Source organism: Polypterus senegalus, chromosome 6 (assembly GCF_016835505.1).
Source record: "Polypterus senegalus isolate Bchr_013 chromosome 6, ASM1683550v1, whole genome shotgun sequence".
Classification (NCBI taxonomy): domain Eukaryota; kingdom Metazoa; phylum Chordata; class Cladistia; order Polypteriformes; family Polypteridae; genus Polypterus; species Polypterus senegalus.
The window spans coordinates 59,173,354-59,192,698 of record NC_053159.1 but is presented as its reverse complement, the minus strand read 5'-3'; the positions used below and the strand labels follow the sequence as shown (position 1 = coordinate 59,192,698).

Genomic DNA, 19,345 nt, shown 5'->3' with positions numbered 1-19,345 from the left:
TTTTGTGCCATCAATTTTGTCTGTGGTTTCCTCCTGCCTGACAGCAGCAACAAACGGCAATAGATCACCACACAGAACACATTAAATGTATAATATTCCAATTCTCTGCACATTTAGAATCCTTAGATTTATACTTAATATCACTTTCATGATGTATGTTATTACACTTTACCGGTAAATCGTTAATTTCGTTTAAATAATGAATACTGTTGTTAATTACACATATGGGGGCGACACGGTGGTGGAGCAGTAGCGCTGCTGTCTCACAGGGAGTGACGTCGCTGGTATTTCCTGCCTGGAGTTTACATGTTTTCCTGCTGGGTTTCCACAGTGTCCTCCGGTTTCCTTCCAAAGATATGCAGATTTGGAGACACTAAAATGACGTCAATGTATGTGAGTGCTTGTATTCACCTTACGATGAGCTGAAGCCCCGTCTAGGAATTGTTTCTGCCTCATGCCCAATGCTAGCTGGAATGGGCACATCCCTGGATTGATGGATGTAATCATTAAACATTCTTTTCAGAGATATTGCGGTAAGGTGTCCTCGGAATTTAATGGAATGTTTAGGCAATTCACAACACAGTGAAGCCAAACCTGTTCTCACCGTGATAAATCTTGCACTGCCACCTGGTGGATCCTTCCAGATTTACATAAAGTATGCGCGCAAGTATAAACACTTGTACACTATGGCCGGCAGCTTATCCCGGCCAATACCCCCAAGCCTCCAGAGGGAGCTCTCCCTGCGACGTGGAGATGCCCTGAATTCCAGCAGGGCATCATGGACTATGGAGTTTTAATGCACAGCCCTGCTGGATAACGTCGGGGATGCTGCAGGGAGGCACAGAGACATTTATTTTCCATACAGGCTGGAAGTACATCCCAGTCACATGGACAGAAGAAATGACGTACTTCCGGGTTGAAGAAAAGGAGTTTTCACCTGGTCCGGAAGTGCTGGATAATCACATGGACTGAGGGATCAGAACCACTTCCGGGTTATGGACTATAAAGGACTGTGGGAGATCCCAGACGGGCAAACTGAGTCGGGTGGCAGGGTGACAATGCGCCTGGGTGTGGAGGATTGATTATTGTATTGATTATTAGTGTCTGCCGTCTGATCTGAGGCTTCAAGGGGATGACAGCTCCCCCTATCTGTCACACAGTATAATCCTTGCGTAATAGTAGTGTCCGCTGGAGCATGCGTTTCGTCGTGTGAAGCATAAACCTGGCCTTATAGTCCATGTTAGAAAAAATTTGTGAATCTTTTTTTTGTTACAGGCTGAATCTCATTTAGGAGCAATAAACTGAATTAGACATTACTTGTTGCTGTAGATCAGATTTGCACAATGGTTACAAGGAATTATAGACCACTGCTCTTATATTCCCCAGTTAAATGTTTGTACATTTTTTTAATTCATTGTCCCCTCTAAGATAGCAAGCTATTCAGATCTAGCTGAAAAACCAATGTGCTTGCTCAACATGCTTCATCAATGGAATGAGGCTTTAGTGTTGGTGTGCAGTTCTTTTTCTTTTCTGAACACAGCACTGCACATTTCTGCCAAAGAGTTAAACTTTTGTATTGTCCATCTGTAGAACATTGTCCTAGAAGTATTGTGAAACATCCAAGTGATCTTTTGCAGGCTTAAGACATGTTGCAGTTTTTATTTTGGAGAACAGTGTTTTTCTCTGTGATGTCCTACTATCACCATCATTGTTGTTCTGTATTTTTGCTTTGCACCCTCCTCCTCCATAAGTTGTTGTCTATGGGGGAAGAGTGAAAGCTTTTTATTCATCAAAAATTTTGATTTCCAGTTTTTGATGGATCTTGACATTTTAGGCTTCACTGATGCCAAAAACATTGACATCTGTGTGTATCAGTTTCTTGATGGCGGTCTAGAGCTAAAATGGTTGGATGGAAAAATGCCCAACTTGAAATTTAAGCCTGTTATGAGATGACGATATGCTGATTAGTTTTTGAACCAAATTGTGCAAGACAAAGAGGCATTCTAGAGGAGCCCTCGAATTAATTTTTGATATTTTCTTGAGAATTCTGGCAAATACCATGATTCTGCAATTTAATTATAAAATTCTTCTTATCAATTGCTGTCATAATGACCTATTTAATGATCAGCATCAGAGCGGTAAATAATTACTGAAATGTTATAGAATAGTTTGGGTAACTTGGTCCCTAGGGCACAAAGCCTACTGTCGCTCATGTCCAAATTAATAAATTTATTTTTTATTTTTTTTTTACAGTGGCCAAATGAATAGAGACTTTGGCAAGCTCAAGAAATCCTTGAAAAGTAAAGAGGTCCTTTACTGTTGCCTTAGGAGTCTTTTTCAGTCTCTTCAGCATTGGTTGCTGCATTCTTGCTGTTGCATGATGCCAATTGTTAGGGAGAGCAGCAACAGAACTGATCTTCTTTCTTCTGAAGATAATTTGTTTTAGTGTGGATTAATGAATACCCAGGCCTTTAAAAACGCAGCTTGATGCACCATGACACTTTTTCTAAAGTTCTCTGATATCTTTATTAATCATGTTTTGCATGAACAGATATTCTGTCACTAACCTGTTTGTACATGTTTTTAATAGGACATTCATTTCCAACCCACACCTCCAAGCACATTTCACTTAATGACCTCCTGACTCCAATTAGAGTTTGAAAAAATCATTAGTCTAGAATTTCACATACTTTTCCTAATCTGGACTATGAATTCATGAAAGACTCCTGAAGAACATTATACCTGAGAGAAATAAGGGGCATTGTCTTCAGATTGCTGCACATATCAAAAATCATTTGATAAGGATGTAGTAAACCGAATAGTATGAACAGTGCCCGAGAGGCCAATCAAATGCTCAAGACTGTAAAAAAATGTTGTAATCACATGGATTAACAAAGCAAATCAAATCAAAAAATGCACTCCGATTTAAAAGCATGATAATAATGACATTTAATATATCCAAATATGCTTTTTATGTTAACATTTATCATGAATTCCATTAATTGACCTGTAAAAGTTACCAAGGTCAGTCAAATGACATTTGCTGTATATAACTGGGATCAGTGTTATTTATATTTCAGTTTTATGAAATTTTACCAGCTTGGAGTGATTTCTGAAAATTTTCAGTTTATAATTAATTACTATCTTTGGTGAGTACTCCTAGACAAAAGTTGTTTGGTCCCAACAATTCGGTTAATTTTAGCCCTTTTAATCATAATGGTACTTAAGTGTTATAATGTCTAAATTGTTTGGAATATTTTTATTGTTTCTTACACATTTTACTATTTATAACAGATGGAATAGCAATCATTTAAATATTTTCTGTTTCCTTTCATGTATATTTTATCCCACCCTTTCTGTGTTTGATTTGACATCCTGCTTAACCATTATTTTACTGCTAAAATACTGAAAGAACCTTTCAGGGTTGTCTTTTACATTGTTAGCAGTAATATTCTGTAGATGTATTTTTGCATTTCTGATTTCTCATTCAGTTATTTTGTGTGATCAACAATTTGGAGTTGATTTTCTTTTCCTATAGATGAGGTACAGCAGAATTTTTTTTGTTAATTTGTTTCTCAAGTCTCTGCTTATCCTGCATTGTTTTCATTTTAATTTTAAACCTATCATTTAGCCCTTCAACTATTTCCACTTCAAAAAGTACATTTCCATTTTAAAGGCAACGTTGAATATATTCAAAGACTGTCTTTCTGTAGTCAAATATAGTTTTAATTTTCAATGATTTTTTGCTCTGTTAATAAACTTTATTATTGGAATCAGAGCAAATGCTCTTTTATCTCTTTATCTATTCATTATATGAATACTGTCAAGTTTTTAAAACAATACATGTCTTCTCTGGTCTAAGTAATTTGGTGGACTGAGTTAAAAACAATTATTATTTTCTATTTCTATGAATTCCATCAATTTTAATTTACTATTTTTTTGTGAATTCCAATTTATAGTTAGGAATTAAATTAATCCATTACAATAAAATCCAGATATAAACTTCCATGTTTCTTACTCCTGTTTAATTGTGCTTTAATATTCAGTTTTATAGCATACAACAAGTATAATGTCTCTGTCTGTTAAGCTTTTCATTTGGATTAAAATATCTTTACTAAGATATGGCTTTTTTTCCTTATGAATCATGTTTTAATTCTTGTTTAGACTTGTGTTTATCTGTCCATACTTTTGGGTTAGCCTATCTTTTCAAGTGTAATTATTTAGTATATCTCTAAGAATCATTCAGGCTTCTGTCACTGCATGGATTTTTTCCAGGTGTATCAGTTTCCTCCACTATCCCAAACACATGCCTGGTTTTCCTAGGGTGGACAGCAGTCTCCTGTGGTCTTGAGTAGGAATTACTAGATTTGGAAGGATAATTGAATTGTGTTTTCAGTTCTTTGAATATTAAACATGGTATGCATTATTAGCTTGTTGTTGTTTATTAAATTTGTGATGATGTGGAATGGTGCCTGCATGCAATATTGATTTCTTGTATTGCTAATATTGGACTGTGTTGTATGACTAAGTGTATTGTCTATCCAATTTTTTAAACTCCATTTTATATTTGATTGTTAGTTAAAGAATAACTAACTATATAAAAATGAAAAGTACTATTCACATGTTGAAAATGTAATACTCTTTAATATAAATAAAGTAAATCTTAGATTTCTTGAATACATTTAAGGTGCAGTACCTCTACTGATGTGTAGGTGGTACTCACACAGCAGAGCAGAAATAATATAACTGCTGACTTGTACATCTGAGCACGAGGTAATTAATAATTAACTGTATTTTTACTTTGTACATATTCCAGTAAACAGTTTAAATGTCTTTATATTCATTCAGGGCATGGATGTCTGTTTGACAAAGAAGGAAATGCATATCAAGGCTCTTTTCATAAGAATAAGAAGCATGGAGAGGGGCAGATTGCTTACAGGTAAATCATACATGTAGATGATTATTCTGCACATGAGAGAAAAGGAGGAAGTAGTTACCAAAATATTCTTGACAGAACGGGTAGTGTTGATATTTAGTTAATTTTTAGTAGATGTGCGGTTTGATTTTACACTTTCAGTGACCCAAATTACAAATCAACTCTGAACAAGTAAATGCAAATAAATGCAAGTAAGTTACTGTGCATACCCTGGCCCAGGTAATGCCTGGCTAAACAGCAAAGGCAAAGAAAGATTCCTAGTATCTGCAGATTAATTTAAATTAATACATTGAGCAGCAGCCACTTTTAATCTTGCTTCATCTTCTAAATTAGAACTTAGATTCCTCTGGAGGGTTTTGTCCTGTGTGGTTACTAGGAATTATCTGAGGCCTTGTTTTTACTACAGTCAGTTCAGCTACTCCATCATAAACCAGAATCTCTGCAGCCTTCTAGGCAGACTTAAATTGCTGTTCAAAACTAAGTTACACAACTAACTATTTTCCTGTTTTTTTTTTTTCCTTTGCTTGACCTACCTTGGTAATTCTGTGACTGAAGCAATGGTGATGTGTATGAAGGTGACTGGATTTTAGATCAGCGACAAGGACATGGTGTACTACGTTCAGCAGACAGCTCAATATATGAGGTAAATATAGATGGTGCATGAACAATTATGTTTATTGTTGCCAACATCTGTCTAGTGTTTTTGAGTCTATCTAGTCTGCCTCTGTCATGTTTGTTCCACTCCGTGTGACCATTACATTTTTGGATTTCTTAATTTTCTCTTCAGGTTAGTGAGACATGAACATTTTGGGTCTCCCCCACTCATTGAATGTTGTAAACCTCATATATCCAAAGCCCAGTTTGCATACAATCTTACTAGTCCACTTATCTCTGTGTAATACTTGACCTGTTTGACTCTGTGTCCTGTACATTTGGCCAGTATGGCCTCTGGAATCAGTAGAAATGCACTTATTGGAACAGCTTAGACCAGGGTAACCATGTATCTCTGTCATATTAATGGTATGGCCTACATCTTACTAAATTTCTATTCACAGTGCAGAGTATACCAACTTTTATCAGCTTAGCTCCATGTTTACTGTATCTTTCTGGTGTCCCAGGCTCAGTGTGGCTTTTACTTCTCTTGTTTCCAGAATCCACACATTTCTACATGGTATGTCTTAAAATTCTTTTTACTTAGCTTGGTTTTACTAGCATCTATTCTTTTCATCCTGCTCAGGTTGTCATACCCCTCTTTGCATTTATAAGTACTCTCCCTAGTCTTTTCATAACTATCTGTGCTTCCATAGATCTTAGTTTTTGTGCTAAATGTGGCTAACATCTTGATTCACTGAAGACTAAACCTTTGTGCACTGCATGACTGATAGGAGCTTCAACTTTCTGGTCACATCAAGCCATTGTTAATGGAAATTTTTAGTGTATTATGTTGTGTTTCGCTCGTGTTTTCCCTTCAGTCATCTTTTTTATCACTTATTTTTTATTCATAGTAGCTGGCTCAGTCTCTCTCTTTCTCTTTACTTTGGCTTAATCATCACCTACCCTGGTTCTCCCTTCATAAGTTTTTTTTTTTTTTTTTTAAATCCTCACTTCATCCTACATGAATCTCCTTGATACAATTTTCTCTGTGTTCCTTCAGGTAACATATCTAGTACTTGTTCAGTTGGTAATCTTGGATAAAGTACATCTCTGATATCATCACATCAGTTTGATCTCCATCTCACAAAAATGTCATATGCATTTCTATAATCCCCTATATATATTTTGTGACACTTGCAGTTCCCTGCTAAAAGTGGACTGAAATTCTCTGGTCTTTTAGTTTCATTGTAACTTTTATATCTTAGGGAAGACTATACCCAAGTCTGCTTTATCTGTTAATCATTAAGTATTGTGCGCCTTTCCTCCATCATCTAGAATGAGTCAGACTTCACAGTGATTCTAGGGTTCCATTTTAACTCTACTCCACTAGATGCCGCTTCTGTACCATTGATGCAATGAAACCTTGCAGCACAGGGGTTATTTTGTAGGACATTTCCATTTTCTCACTTACTAGATTATCTGAAATATATTGAAAGCTCTAGTTAACTAATTTTATTACTGTTTGTGTTTACATTGTGTGTTGCGTTGCACCCTCAAAAATGAATCTGTCTTAAACGGTCATGCTTCATTGATTTAAACTAGGGACTCTGTCTGACAGTATTTTATTTTGAGCAACAAAATTTAACACAAACCATACTTGAGAAGTATGTCACTGCCTTGTCTACTCTAGCCTTCAAATCTGCAGGGTTTTCTTGTGTTAAGTCTGTCTGTGAAACAGGGTGGACCTTTAGCAGCAATCATTTTCCATCGTCAGCTTTGTCTGTGTGCAGTGACCTATTTATTTTCAGACTTCTGGGAGGGCTTTTTCTCCTCCTGCTGTCTCCACTAAGCCTTAGTACAGTAAAGCACATATTCAGCCTGCCGGCAAACCACCCAGCCGTTATGATTTGAGCTGAGCTCTTGTGCTATTCTAAGCAAATCTGCAATCTGGTACACTCTCCAAATAAGCCTTGTGTTGTTATTTTATGTAAACTGTGGTAACATTCCCTCATTTATCACAGTTTTGCAGAAAATTTCAATTCACCATCTCCTTATCCTGTGATTACTGTCTTTTATTTTGTGAGGGATGATATGTAATCACTTAACTGTAATTTTCATGGCGCTCTCTTGCATTGACTTTTGCTTTTGCATTAGAGATCAAGAAGAGAGTTGTGAGGGTCCGACTTGATTGTTTTCTCCCTGATTCCTTCATAAGTTTTTTATAGCTATTGGATTTTTGTAACTTTTTGCCTTGAGCAGATGGCAGTTTTCTGTAGCAATGGAATGCTTAATCTGTTAACTGCTAGGGTCAGTTTATTATGTACATTTGTTAAATTAGTAGAGGGATGTTTCACTTCCAGGTGTGTTCTTTCTTTCTACATTTATTTTGACTTAAGTAATAGCTGCACATTGTCTAGTGTTAATACAACAGATTTTGTATTATGCCTGTAAAAAGAATTACTTTGTTTTTTTATATAAACTGTTTTCGAACTCGATCAGTCGTACTGACAGATGTCCACCAAAGGACTGTCTCTGACAATTAAATCTATTTTAATGTATGACTAAATATTATTGTTGGTGGATGTAATGTTAGTTGGAATATTCTCAGAAGCATAATGTTTGTTGGCTATTGCTATTGATGTGTAGCTTTTTGATACACTTGTGCAATAAATGCTGAACTGTTCACCTGTAGATGTAAATTTAAGGAGAACAGAAAAAAGGCAAGTCCCTCCAGCTTATGTGCATGGATGGTATGCTGAACCCTGACATGTGCATCGATTAAATGCTGCCAGTGAGACATGAGGTGAAGATTTTTGGATGGAAGGCAGATGTGTATTGATTTGCTGTCTATGTCACATTTTCTTATCTGAATTTTGTGCACCACTTGCCTTAGGTTCTACCAGGGAACTCCCACAGTAGCACAGAAAAGCAGTTTTTTGTCTGCTTGTTTGATTCGGAGAGAAAAATTTAATCTTTTGCAACTTACACTAAGTCCTGGAACACTTATTTTTCCATGACTATATAGTTGCTTCTCTCTGTTCCATATCCTTCATGTGTGTGAAAAAATAATTAAAGTGAATACAGTAGAAGCTGAGATTCCTTGTGTAATCAACCAGCAAGCCACATTAACCAACATTTGATGACCCATTATACAACAATATGGAAGTACTCAACATTGCTGCATAGATGTTACAGATTCATGTAGTAGCTATCTGGTTCTCCTGGTTACCTCCTTCTTGTTTACCATCTGTTCAGTATTCATCTTGCACAATTAATTTTATTTGCATGATTTTTGATGGGATGAAAATACTGAAAGGAAGTAGCTGTTTTTTTGCTATATGCGCTCATTACTTAGTAAAGCTACCTACAGCATTTCAATACTGTGTATTCAGAAAGGAAAAGAGGAGAAGACCAGTTCCTGTCATACCTAATTTGTAGTGAATGATTTTATACTGCAACTTGATTAACACTAGACTTACCACAGCCTACGAAAAAACTTGTAGATCTGTCCCACCTTAAAATACTTTACACCTCTCTGTCAGCATCTTTTGTCCTTTAAATGTGTTGATAAGCAGCAAAAACCAAGCAGCCTGCTATCACATCCACCACCCCACACAGTTTTCTCAGCTCAAGTCTGTTTACCTGCATGTCAGTTGCTTAGAGTTGTATAGAGTGAGAAGTCAAGCAAAATGACACCTTTTATAAATACTATATCGTTATTTGGAACACTTGCATTTCATGTGTGTTCCGTGTCTACAGCGATCTATGTAAACACAGAAACGTTTTTCATGTTTTAGTAATAATTGACAAAATGTAGACATGAAGTGTATAATGTGTGAAGCCTGAATTCCAAATATCAAAGAAACACTTTCACAAAAGGTACAAATAGAACAAATTAGCTTCCATTCAAAAATATAACTGCAGAAAAACAACCCACGTTAGGGTGCGACATTGACACGCAGTTGCTACGACAGCTTCGGTGGCGCAATGGTATCAACTGTTGACTGGTAATCAAAGCTTCATGGGTTCGATCCCGGACAAGTACGTTTTGAGAAGTGAGCTGCTTGTATTCTTACTATTTTAGAATAAAAACATACATTTGATTCCAGTCTGTAACAGCTGGTGTAATTTATGATATTTGTAAAGGTTAGCTTTGTTTTGTTTTTTTTTTTATTCAGTTTTATTCTCTCAGCCATGTTCACATCGGAACTGGCTTTTACACACAAAGGACGATGCATGTGCCCAAAATATTAACATTTATATGTTACTTACATAAAAGTCAGATCAAATGTTATTTACCCATTTACCTTTATTTATTTACTTACTTCCTACAGTCACAAGTAGAATACAGAGCTTCCCATGTACATATACAAAGTACAGCGATGGCAAAAGTGCCAACCGTCGTCATGATTTGAGTTTACTTCTGTTATAGCGCGTCTATGTGAAAACAGCAGTGTCAAATGCGGGGGGTGGGGGAGTTGGGATCATGAACGCAGCTGAGAGAGTAAAACTGAATAAAAAAATAAACAAAGCTATCCTTTACAAGTATCATAAATTACACCATCTGTTACAGACTGGAATCAAATGTATGTTTTTATTCTAAAATAGTAAGAATATAAGCAGCTCACTTCTCAAAACGTACTCGTCTGGGATCGAACCCGTGAAGCTTTGATTACCAGTCAACAGTTGATACCGTTGCACCACCGAAGCTGTCGAAAGCAACCGCGTGTCAATGTCGCACCCTAACGCGGGTTGTTTTTCTGCAGTTATATTTTTGAATGGAAGCGCATTTGTTCTGTTATATTTGTACCTTTTGTGAAAGTGTTTCTTTAATATTTGGAAACCAGGCTTCACACATTATACACTTCATGTCTACATTTTGTCAATTATTACTAAAACATGAAAAATGTGTTTACATAGATTGTCGTAGATACGGAACACATATGAAATGCATGTGTTCCAAATAACTATATAGTATTTATAAAAGGTGTCACTTTTCTTGACTTCTCACTCTATGAAACTCTAAGCACCTGACACGCAGGTAAACAGACTTGAGCTGAGAAAACTGTGCGGGGTGGGGGATGTGATAGCAGGCTGCTTGGTGTTTGCTGCTTATCAACACATTTAAAGGACAAAAGATGCTGACAGAGAGGTGCGAAGCGTTTTAAGGTGGGACGGATCTACAAGTTTTTTCATAGGCTCTGGTAATTCTAGTGTTAGACCTTTTTTGCTATTTGTTGTTATTTAATCTTGCTGATTACTCTAATGCATATTTAACATTTAGCATCCTTATATCAGGCAGAAATCTATAGCTGCTATCTGCCATATTTTTACTTTTTTAAAAAAACATGAATGTGCTAATGCAGCAGTGTCACTCTGAGGCTATGCCTGTCTACACTTCTGCAATGGAAACCGTATGTCATGTTAACCTTTGTAACAGCCTAAGTGAGAATCAAAATGTATGAGAATAAAAGCCATGTTCCTTTCTCGTTAACTTTTTGCATTTTTGGCCGCATATCTATAATGGGGTTTATAACCATTTAGTCATATTTTGCTGACGTGAAATAGCCATTTAATGCAGTTGTACTGTATATTTAAAACTAGCAGCATTAAAGCTATACACATGACTCTGCCACCTCATAATGGGTATACTGCACGTATTAGGGATCATTTGGGATGTTGGAAGAAAATGGGAGTCATTTTGGGAAAAAAAAATTGCAGAAACCATGGAAAGCCTATCAACAACTGAGTTCATTTTAAAATTTCATAAGAAAATGAAGCAACTTCAACTTTTTTGGTCTTCAGTTTTTAAGTACCTGCTAATTTTATAATTTTAGGAGATAAATAATTCCAGACTCTTGCAGACTACAGTGACCAGAATATGGATTGATAGTCTGTAGCTTCAAGGGAACATTGTCAGATGATATGAGTTTTAAGTACAGTATTACAGCTTATCCAAATAACAACAAAGTTTATTAATTTCAATAAAGTACATTTGGATAAGTAACCTGATTTCCTTTTGTTCCCATGTTATTAAGTGAAAACATCATTTAGCAACACAGGAGACTGAGTAAATGAAATGATCTCTCTGGCAGCCAATATACATGTTTTTTTAATAATTAAGGAGAGCTGGTGAAACAGATTGCTTAGAGAGTGATGGAAATGGGGCTTTTAGATAAGTTTCCTTTCCGCAGTTTTTTTCCCCCCAATTATGGACAGTGACAACTAGATTTCAAGTCGACTTCAAAAATTCTGTGACAAATGAACACGGTGAAAAATCCACACAGCTAATGGGCTGCTCTTCCCATCTTGGGCAACTCCCATGATGCTGTGGGAGAAAAAGTGCTAGTTCAATTTTGTAGATACTTACATAAAATGTTAAAGTGTTGCCCCTTTGCTTTAAGTGTTGTTTCCTTTGAAGAGCTTGTCGTCGCAGTCCAAATCACTCGTATATCAAAGTGAATTTCCCCATAAGAAATAATGGAAACTCAGATGATTCGTTCCACAACCCAAAACTATTCATATAAAAATGATTAATACAAAATATAAAGTAAATATACATAAAACAAATGAACCTGCACATTACCTTTGAAAAGAATCATGGCTGGGGTGAGTGAGTTTCTAAACTCTTGTGGGATTCCACCTAACGGGACGACACGCAGAAGAGTGTCCCAAAGCAATCGCAGTCTCCCAGCGTTGTAGCAATTCGCTGCATCCAAAAAGATCACAGACATGCTATAAGCGCCTGCCGTCAATGGGTGATACAAGGAACATTATAAAGATCCCGATACAATAAATAACAGTGCTGTTGCTGTTTCAAGCTGAATAAAGCTGGTGTTGTTAAAGTACTGAGACTCAGCTTCGTGTTTTGGGGTGCAGGATGGGAACTTGCACTTCACAGCACACACACACAGTCACAAATGCTGTAGTAAACAGTATACGCTCGTATGGATGTTAACTATATGAGTGAGGCACACAGACTCAGACGGAGAATAGGAAACGATTGCCCTCAAGAGAAGAGAGAGAGACAGAGAGGCGGGCGCGAGCAAGCGAGCGATATAAGGAGAGAGAGAGAGACACGCTGCGTACGAGCGAGAAAGATAAGGAGAGAGAGAGAACCATCAGCTCAGTTGTGATTACATGACGCTCAGCAGACAAAGTGTATCCATACTACTCGTATTGCAAGACATCGCTTGTTTATCAAGTCAAAATTTATTAAAAAATTTAGCTCGTCTTGCAAAACACTCAGAAACTGAGGTTCCACTGTATATGATTTTTATATTGTTGTATTAATGTCTTTCTGTATTGCCTTGTTTATTATCTGTGTGTAATAAGTGAACCTATACCCATTTAAGAATACTGCACATGGAAAAGCAAACAGGGAATGTGTATTACTGTGTTAAATGTACATCATCTGTGCATTATAAATGATCCTACACTTTAAGGATATTGCCCAGAGTGCTGTGCAGTTTGAAGGAAGACGAGAGATGGAAAAAATACCTCCTATTGAATCTTTTTTCATTAGCAGTTTGACAAGAGATAAAGAGGTGCACCTGTGTACACAATTAATCCATAAATAAATTATATTATTTGTTAAAATAATTTAGTCTGAAAAATGTATAGAAATACTGTACATTAAGCCAGTATCTGCTAAAACTATCCAAATTTTTAATCCTAACCCATAGTAGATTTTTTGAGAACATTGTACATTCTTACATCCAAAATAAAGATATGTCCAGCTTAATCACTCTCTGTAGCAGTTATTACTGACATGTGGATGGATGCTGGTTTTAAAATTGTGAAGGATTGCACAGTACAGGTACACTTCTGTTTACATGGATCAGTGGTTCACTCTTGATTTGTGTTTTGTGTAGTGTGTATATTTTACTTCCTTACATGATATGCTTTGTTATGCTACATCTACCTTTCATTTATATTATGTAAAAAAAATACTACTGTAAATATACTCTGCAACCCAAGGTCGAGGAGGGGTACACTAGCAACACTCATTTTTCTTAAGCGCATTTGTTATCTTGCACTTTTGGTACCATGGTTTTGTCCTAAGTGCTTTTGTTCTGTCACTTTTTCAATAATGCAAGCCAGCATAATTGACAGGTATTGTGAGAAGTGACATAGTGGCAAACATGAAACTAAGATAGAGCTGTTTTAGGGTAATGTTTTGTATGAACAATATTATCCAATGTATATTTAAAATCACACTTTGTAAAATGTAAAAATTAAGTATTCTTACATGATGCCAAGTGAAGTACATGCTGGAAAACGTACCATGTTCCTGCATTGTCATCTTCACCAGTTGTGCTGTTATGCCTCAGACCTCAGAAATAACTTTTAATTAAAAACAGATCAGTGCTAAAGGCACCTGTAAAGGTAGAAGGAAGCCTCATGGTTGTTTGAATGCAAATATTGATATCTGTTCATTACTTTGCCCTGATCGTACATAAAGCTGCCACATGCCATTTCAAATGTGGTTGCTTTTTCTGCTATCACTCTCTCTCTCTCTCTCAATTTAAGTGAAAGAATTAAGTTAACAATTGACAAATTGACAGGAAAGGTACACAAATGCCCACATGAAAAAACGGAGAACAGTTCGTCTGAACCAAGAAATGTAAATATTTAATAAAATGTTATGTAAAAGTAATGTTAGTTTGCAGTTGGTTGGACAATTGCAGTGTATTGTCTTAAACATAATAATGTACAGACACATTTTAATAAATAAAAACACTAGCTTTTTGGATTGTAATAATTGCAAAGGTTGGTGGTCTGGAGGATGAAAAGGCTGAATCTTCTTGTTGCCTGGGTAACACTTCAGCCTTGTTTCAAGCAAAGCAGATTCACATAAGGAACAAATATATGAGTAGAATACAGTAAATTTCAATGAAATAAATATTGCACCCAGGACCAGCTGGAAAGTTATATTTTTTTTTACCAGTGCAGCCTGTATTGGTTTAGGTTCCCTGCAAACATGAATTATTCCAAAAAGGTAAAGTGAATGCAATATGAAATATTTTACAGTAGGATTACACAAAGATTTAATTGTTTTAGTCATTGTGTTAAAATACTTGCAATCTTGATCTGAATCATCTATGTGACACTTGTAGGCAGCGTAGCTCCTCGACTCTAAAAAGAGGATTCAGGATCAGGCTTTTCTGTTGAAGAAGATGGAATTTAGAATTGGCCATAAACATTGTAGTCGGAGTACCCCTACTACCACCTTACTGATGAAGTCCGCATACTAGGCATGTTTCTTGAGTATGACCTGTGTGTATTGTTTAAACTTTTACTTACAGTCATATAAAATGTTTGGGAACCCCTCTCAGCCTGCATAATAATTTTCTCTACTTTCAACAAAAAAGATAACAGTGATATGTCTTTCATTTCCTAGGAACATCTGAGTACTGGGGTGTTTTCCGAACAAAGATTTTTAGTGAAGCAGTATTTAGTTGTATGAAATTAAATCAAATGTGAAAAACTGGCTGTGCAAAAACTTGGGTATCCTTGTAATTTTGCTGATTTGAATGCATGTAACTGCTCAATACTGATTACTTGAAACACCAAATTGGTTGGATTAGCTCATTAAGCCTTGAACTTCATAGACAGGTGTGTCCAGTCATGAGAAAAGGTATTTAAGGTGGTCAATTGCAAGTTGTGCTTCCCCTTTTATTCTCCTTTGAAGAGTGACAGCATGGGATCCTCAAAGCAACTCTCCAAAGATCTGAAAACAAAGATTGTTGAGTATCATGGTTTAGGGGAAGGCTACAAAAAGCTTTATCAGAGGTTTAAACTGTCAGTTTCAACTGTAAGGAATGTAATCAGGAAATGGAAGGCCACAGGCACAGTTGCTGTTAAAACCAGGTCTGTCAGGCCAAGAAAAATACAGGAGCGGCATATGTGCAGGATTGTGAGAATGGTTACAGATAACCCACAGATCACCTCCAAAGACCTGCAAGAACATCTTGCTGCAGATGGTGTCCCTGTACATTGTTCTACAATTCAGCGCAATTTGCACAAAGAACATCTGTATGGCAGGGTGATGAGAAAGAAGCCCTTTCTCCATTCACGCCACAGAGTCACTTGTTGTATGCAAATGCTCATTTACACAAGCCAGATTCATTTTGGAACAAAGTGCTTTGGACTGATGAGACAAAAATTGAGTTATTTGGTCATAAAAAAAGTTCTTTGCATGGCAGAAGAACAGCACCGGATTCCAAGAAAAACACCTGATACCTACTGTCAAATTTGGTGGAGGTTCCATCATGCTGTGGGGCTGTATGGCTAGTTCAGGGACTAAGGCCCTTGTTAAAGTCGACGGTCAGATGAATTCAACCCAATATCAACAAATTCTTCAGGATAATGGTCAAGTATCAGTCACAAAGTTGAAGTTCTGCAGGGGCTGGATATTCCAACATGACAATGACCCAAAACACAGTTCGAAATCTACAAAGGTATTCATGCAGAGGGAGAAATACAATGTTCTGGGATGGCTGTCACAGTCCCCTGACTTGAATATCATGGAAAATCTATGGGATGATTTGAAGCAGGCTGTCCATGCTCGGCAGGCATCAAATTTAACTGAACTGGAGAGATTGTGTATGGAAGAATGGTCAAAAATACCTCCATCCAGAATCCAGACACTCATCAAAGGCTATAGGAAGTGTCTAGTGGCTGCTATATTTGGAAAAGGAGACTCAACTAAATATTGATGTAATATCTCTGTTGGGGTGCCCAAATTTATGCACCTGTCTAATTTTGTAATGATGCATATTGCATATTTTCTTTTAATCCAATAAACTTAATGTCACTGCTGAAATACTACTGTTTCCATAAGGTATGTCATATATTTAAAGGATGTTGCTACTTTGAAAGCTCAGCCAATGATAAACAAAAATCCAAAGAATTAAGAGGGGTTCCCAAACTTTTTCATATGACTGTATATACAACAACATCTAAACAAATTGTTACCAAAACAGACTGACAAATATAATATAAAGATTGCAATTTCAAAAATGGAAAAGGGTGAAATCCTTGAGATAAAAATATCAAAAATATGTTTGATATAATATTCATATTTGTTAGACTTGCTTAGTGTTTTCCTTAGAGCTTACACATTCCTATTCAAATTTCAGATCCATTTTAATGTGTATTACAAATTGAAAATTCAGAACTGAATTGAAAGTTTCAATATGTCCAATCAGTGTTGTGTGTCTTTGCAAACATGGCATGTAATATCTGTTCTGTTTTTGGCATGAAAATTCTGGTGGGGCCACGCCAGAAGCTTCCTTAAATGTGTGAAGTCAGCTAAAACATAAACATTAATTTACCTAACTACCAGTAAAATATATATTTCACTCTTGTCTGTCTTAATGGAGTAACATCATTGTGATACCCTTTGATGTAGCCATCATCTGACAAAATAAAGCCATAAGATTTAAACACTAAGTAGATTGCAAGCCTTGCAATCACCAGCTGCTCAGAAAATTATATTTATATGAGCTGCCTAATTTGAAATGGTAATAGTACAGTTTTAGAACTGAATGGATATGAGTTGATAATGGACAAGCCCCAATAGCATGGAAAGAAAACGCAGATTACACACATTGCAGAACTCAAACTGAACACCGCATATCCAGTAGTGGCACTGACTATTATGCAGCCAGGTGTTTGCAGGTCAGTGCAAGGCAAGCCGCATCAGAATTCTGTACTTCCTTGAAACAAGAATATTATACTGCTGGCTTCTTTTCATTGAAGTGGGAAGAGTACAAAAAATACATGTACAACAGTCATGCGTGAAAATGTAGGTGCAGCCAAAATGTCTTATAAACGATGCATTCCTGATATTGGTCTCTTTTCTTTTTTTCCAGTTTACTATTTCTACCTTTAAAAGTTGCAAATGGTACTGGACAACTCATACCTCTTTGCTTTCATGTGTGGGAAACACAAAAAAAATAAACAGCAAGAGGTAGACATCGTTTACAGTGACCTTTAAGAAGGCTCAAGTTGGACAAGTGCACACAACTAAGGGTGTATAGAAAACTTCAGGGCTAATTGGTTTAGCCCCTCAACTGGAAATAGGCTTGTAACACAGACAATTTCACATACTACTAGAAGCAATATTTTTCTAGATAAGTTATTATATTAAGCACTAGCAAAATACCCGCACTTCGCAGCAGAGAAGTTGTTAAAGAAGTAATGAAAAAGAAAAGGAAACATTTTAAAAATAACGTAACATGATTGACAGTGTAATTGTTTTGTCACTGTTATGAGTGTTGCTGTCATATATAATATATATCTATACTAATAAAAAGCAAAGCCCTCACTGACTCACTTATCACTAATTCTCCAACTTCCCGTGTAGGTAGAAGGCTGAAATTTGGCAGGCTCATTCCTTACAGCTTACTTACAAAAGTTGGGCAGATTTCATTTCGAAATTCTACGCGTAATGGTCATAACTGGAAGCTATTTTTCTGCATACGCTGTAATGGAGTTCAGCTGGAAAGCCGTGGGGGGCGGAGTTTCTTCTGACATCATCACGCCTCCCACGTAATCACGTGAACTGACTGTCAACGAATTACGTAGAAAACCAGGAAGAGCTCCAAAACGCGCTGAAGAAAACATGCAGTATATAATTGAGAAGGTAGCGAAATAATAAGAAGCGAGCGAGTGACATATACACTGAATCCTCCAGGCACTACTCACAAAAGGTTACATTGACAATCGCACAGATGAGAAGCTTCGATGCATGTGCTCCATAACGCATTAAAAAAAGGTTACATTGGGGAACTTGTGTCAATGCATGATTTCCTGGTACACCGATTACATTGATCAGCGCTTCCCAAAACCTGACGGTCATAACTAGAACCTTCTTTCCTATACAGTACTGTATACGACCATAGCGGGCAGATCGCTCGCCGTTGGAGGCGTGGCGGCTGAACAATGTGCTTAGCATATTCATAAGTAAGGCTGCTGCGCAACTCGGCACGCCTCGACAATCGCACAGATGAGAAGCTTCGATGCATGTGCTCCATAATGCATTAAAAAAAATAATGCATTTAATCACAGTTTCAATTCCAAGCAAAGGGGAACTTGTGTCAATGCATGATTTCCTGGTACACCGATTACATTGATCAGCGCTTCCAAAACCTGAGTATATAAAGACGGTGTTGGAATATTTCGGAATATATAATATAAGCGCTGGATAGTCAAAACTTAAATGTATAAAGTCAGCGTCGGAATATATAAAGTCAGCGCTAAAATATATATTGTCACACTTGGGTCACAGATTTGCACAGAGACACAGGAGATCGTAGAAACAAGAAGAATTTTTATTCACAGACTGCAAACACATCAGTTTAAACGTGCTTCATGACAAGTCAGAGATGACAGTTCCGCTAGGAGCAGAGAGAGAGACAGATAAAAGCAAGCAAACCATCAATTTTCAAATGACAGGCGCTGCACAAGGCTTTTAAGTTAGCGGAGTATCGCGCAAGGTTTGCATTACGCGTTATAGCGCAAGTGAGAAAGTAAGGAGCAAGCGCTGGAATAAAATCCACAAGTTAATACACAAGCTTTCTCTACAGTTTCTCCACACTGAATCCTCCAGGCACTACTTACAAAGGGTTACATTGACAATCGCACAGATGAGAAGCTTCGATGCATGTGCTCCATAACGCATTAAAAAAAATTATGCATTTAATCACAGTTTCAATTCCAAGCAAAGGGGAACTTGTGTCAATGCATGATTTCCTGGTACACCGATTACATTGATCAGCGCTTCCCAAAACCTGAGTACTGTATATA

General features: G+C 36.8%; 1 protein-coding gene across 2 annotated transcripts in view; it reads left to right on the top strand.

Annotated features, from left to right (window-relative positions):
- LOC120531055 (MORN repeat-containing protein 1-like) overlaps nucleotides 1–19,345 on the top strand; it is a 428,485-nt gene that overhangs the window by 33,068 nt on the left and 376,072 nt on the right. For both annotated transcript variants that reach the window (XM_039756051.1, XM_039756050.1), the window contains exons 5-6: nucleotides 4,849–4,939; nucleotides 5,492–5,579. In XM_039756051.1, the coding sequence (XP_039611985.1) occupies nucleotides 4,849–4,939; nucleotides 5,492–5,579 (179 nt within the window). The remainder of the gene's footprint in view (nucleotides 1–4,848; nucleotides 4,940–5,491; nucleotides 5,580–19,345) is intronic.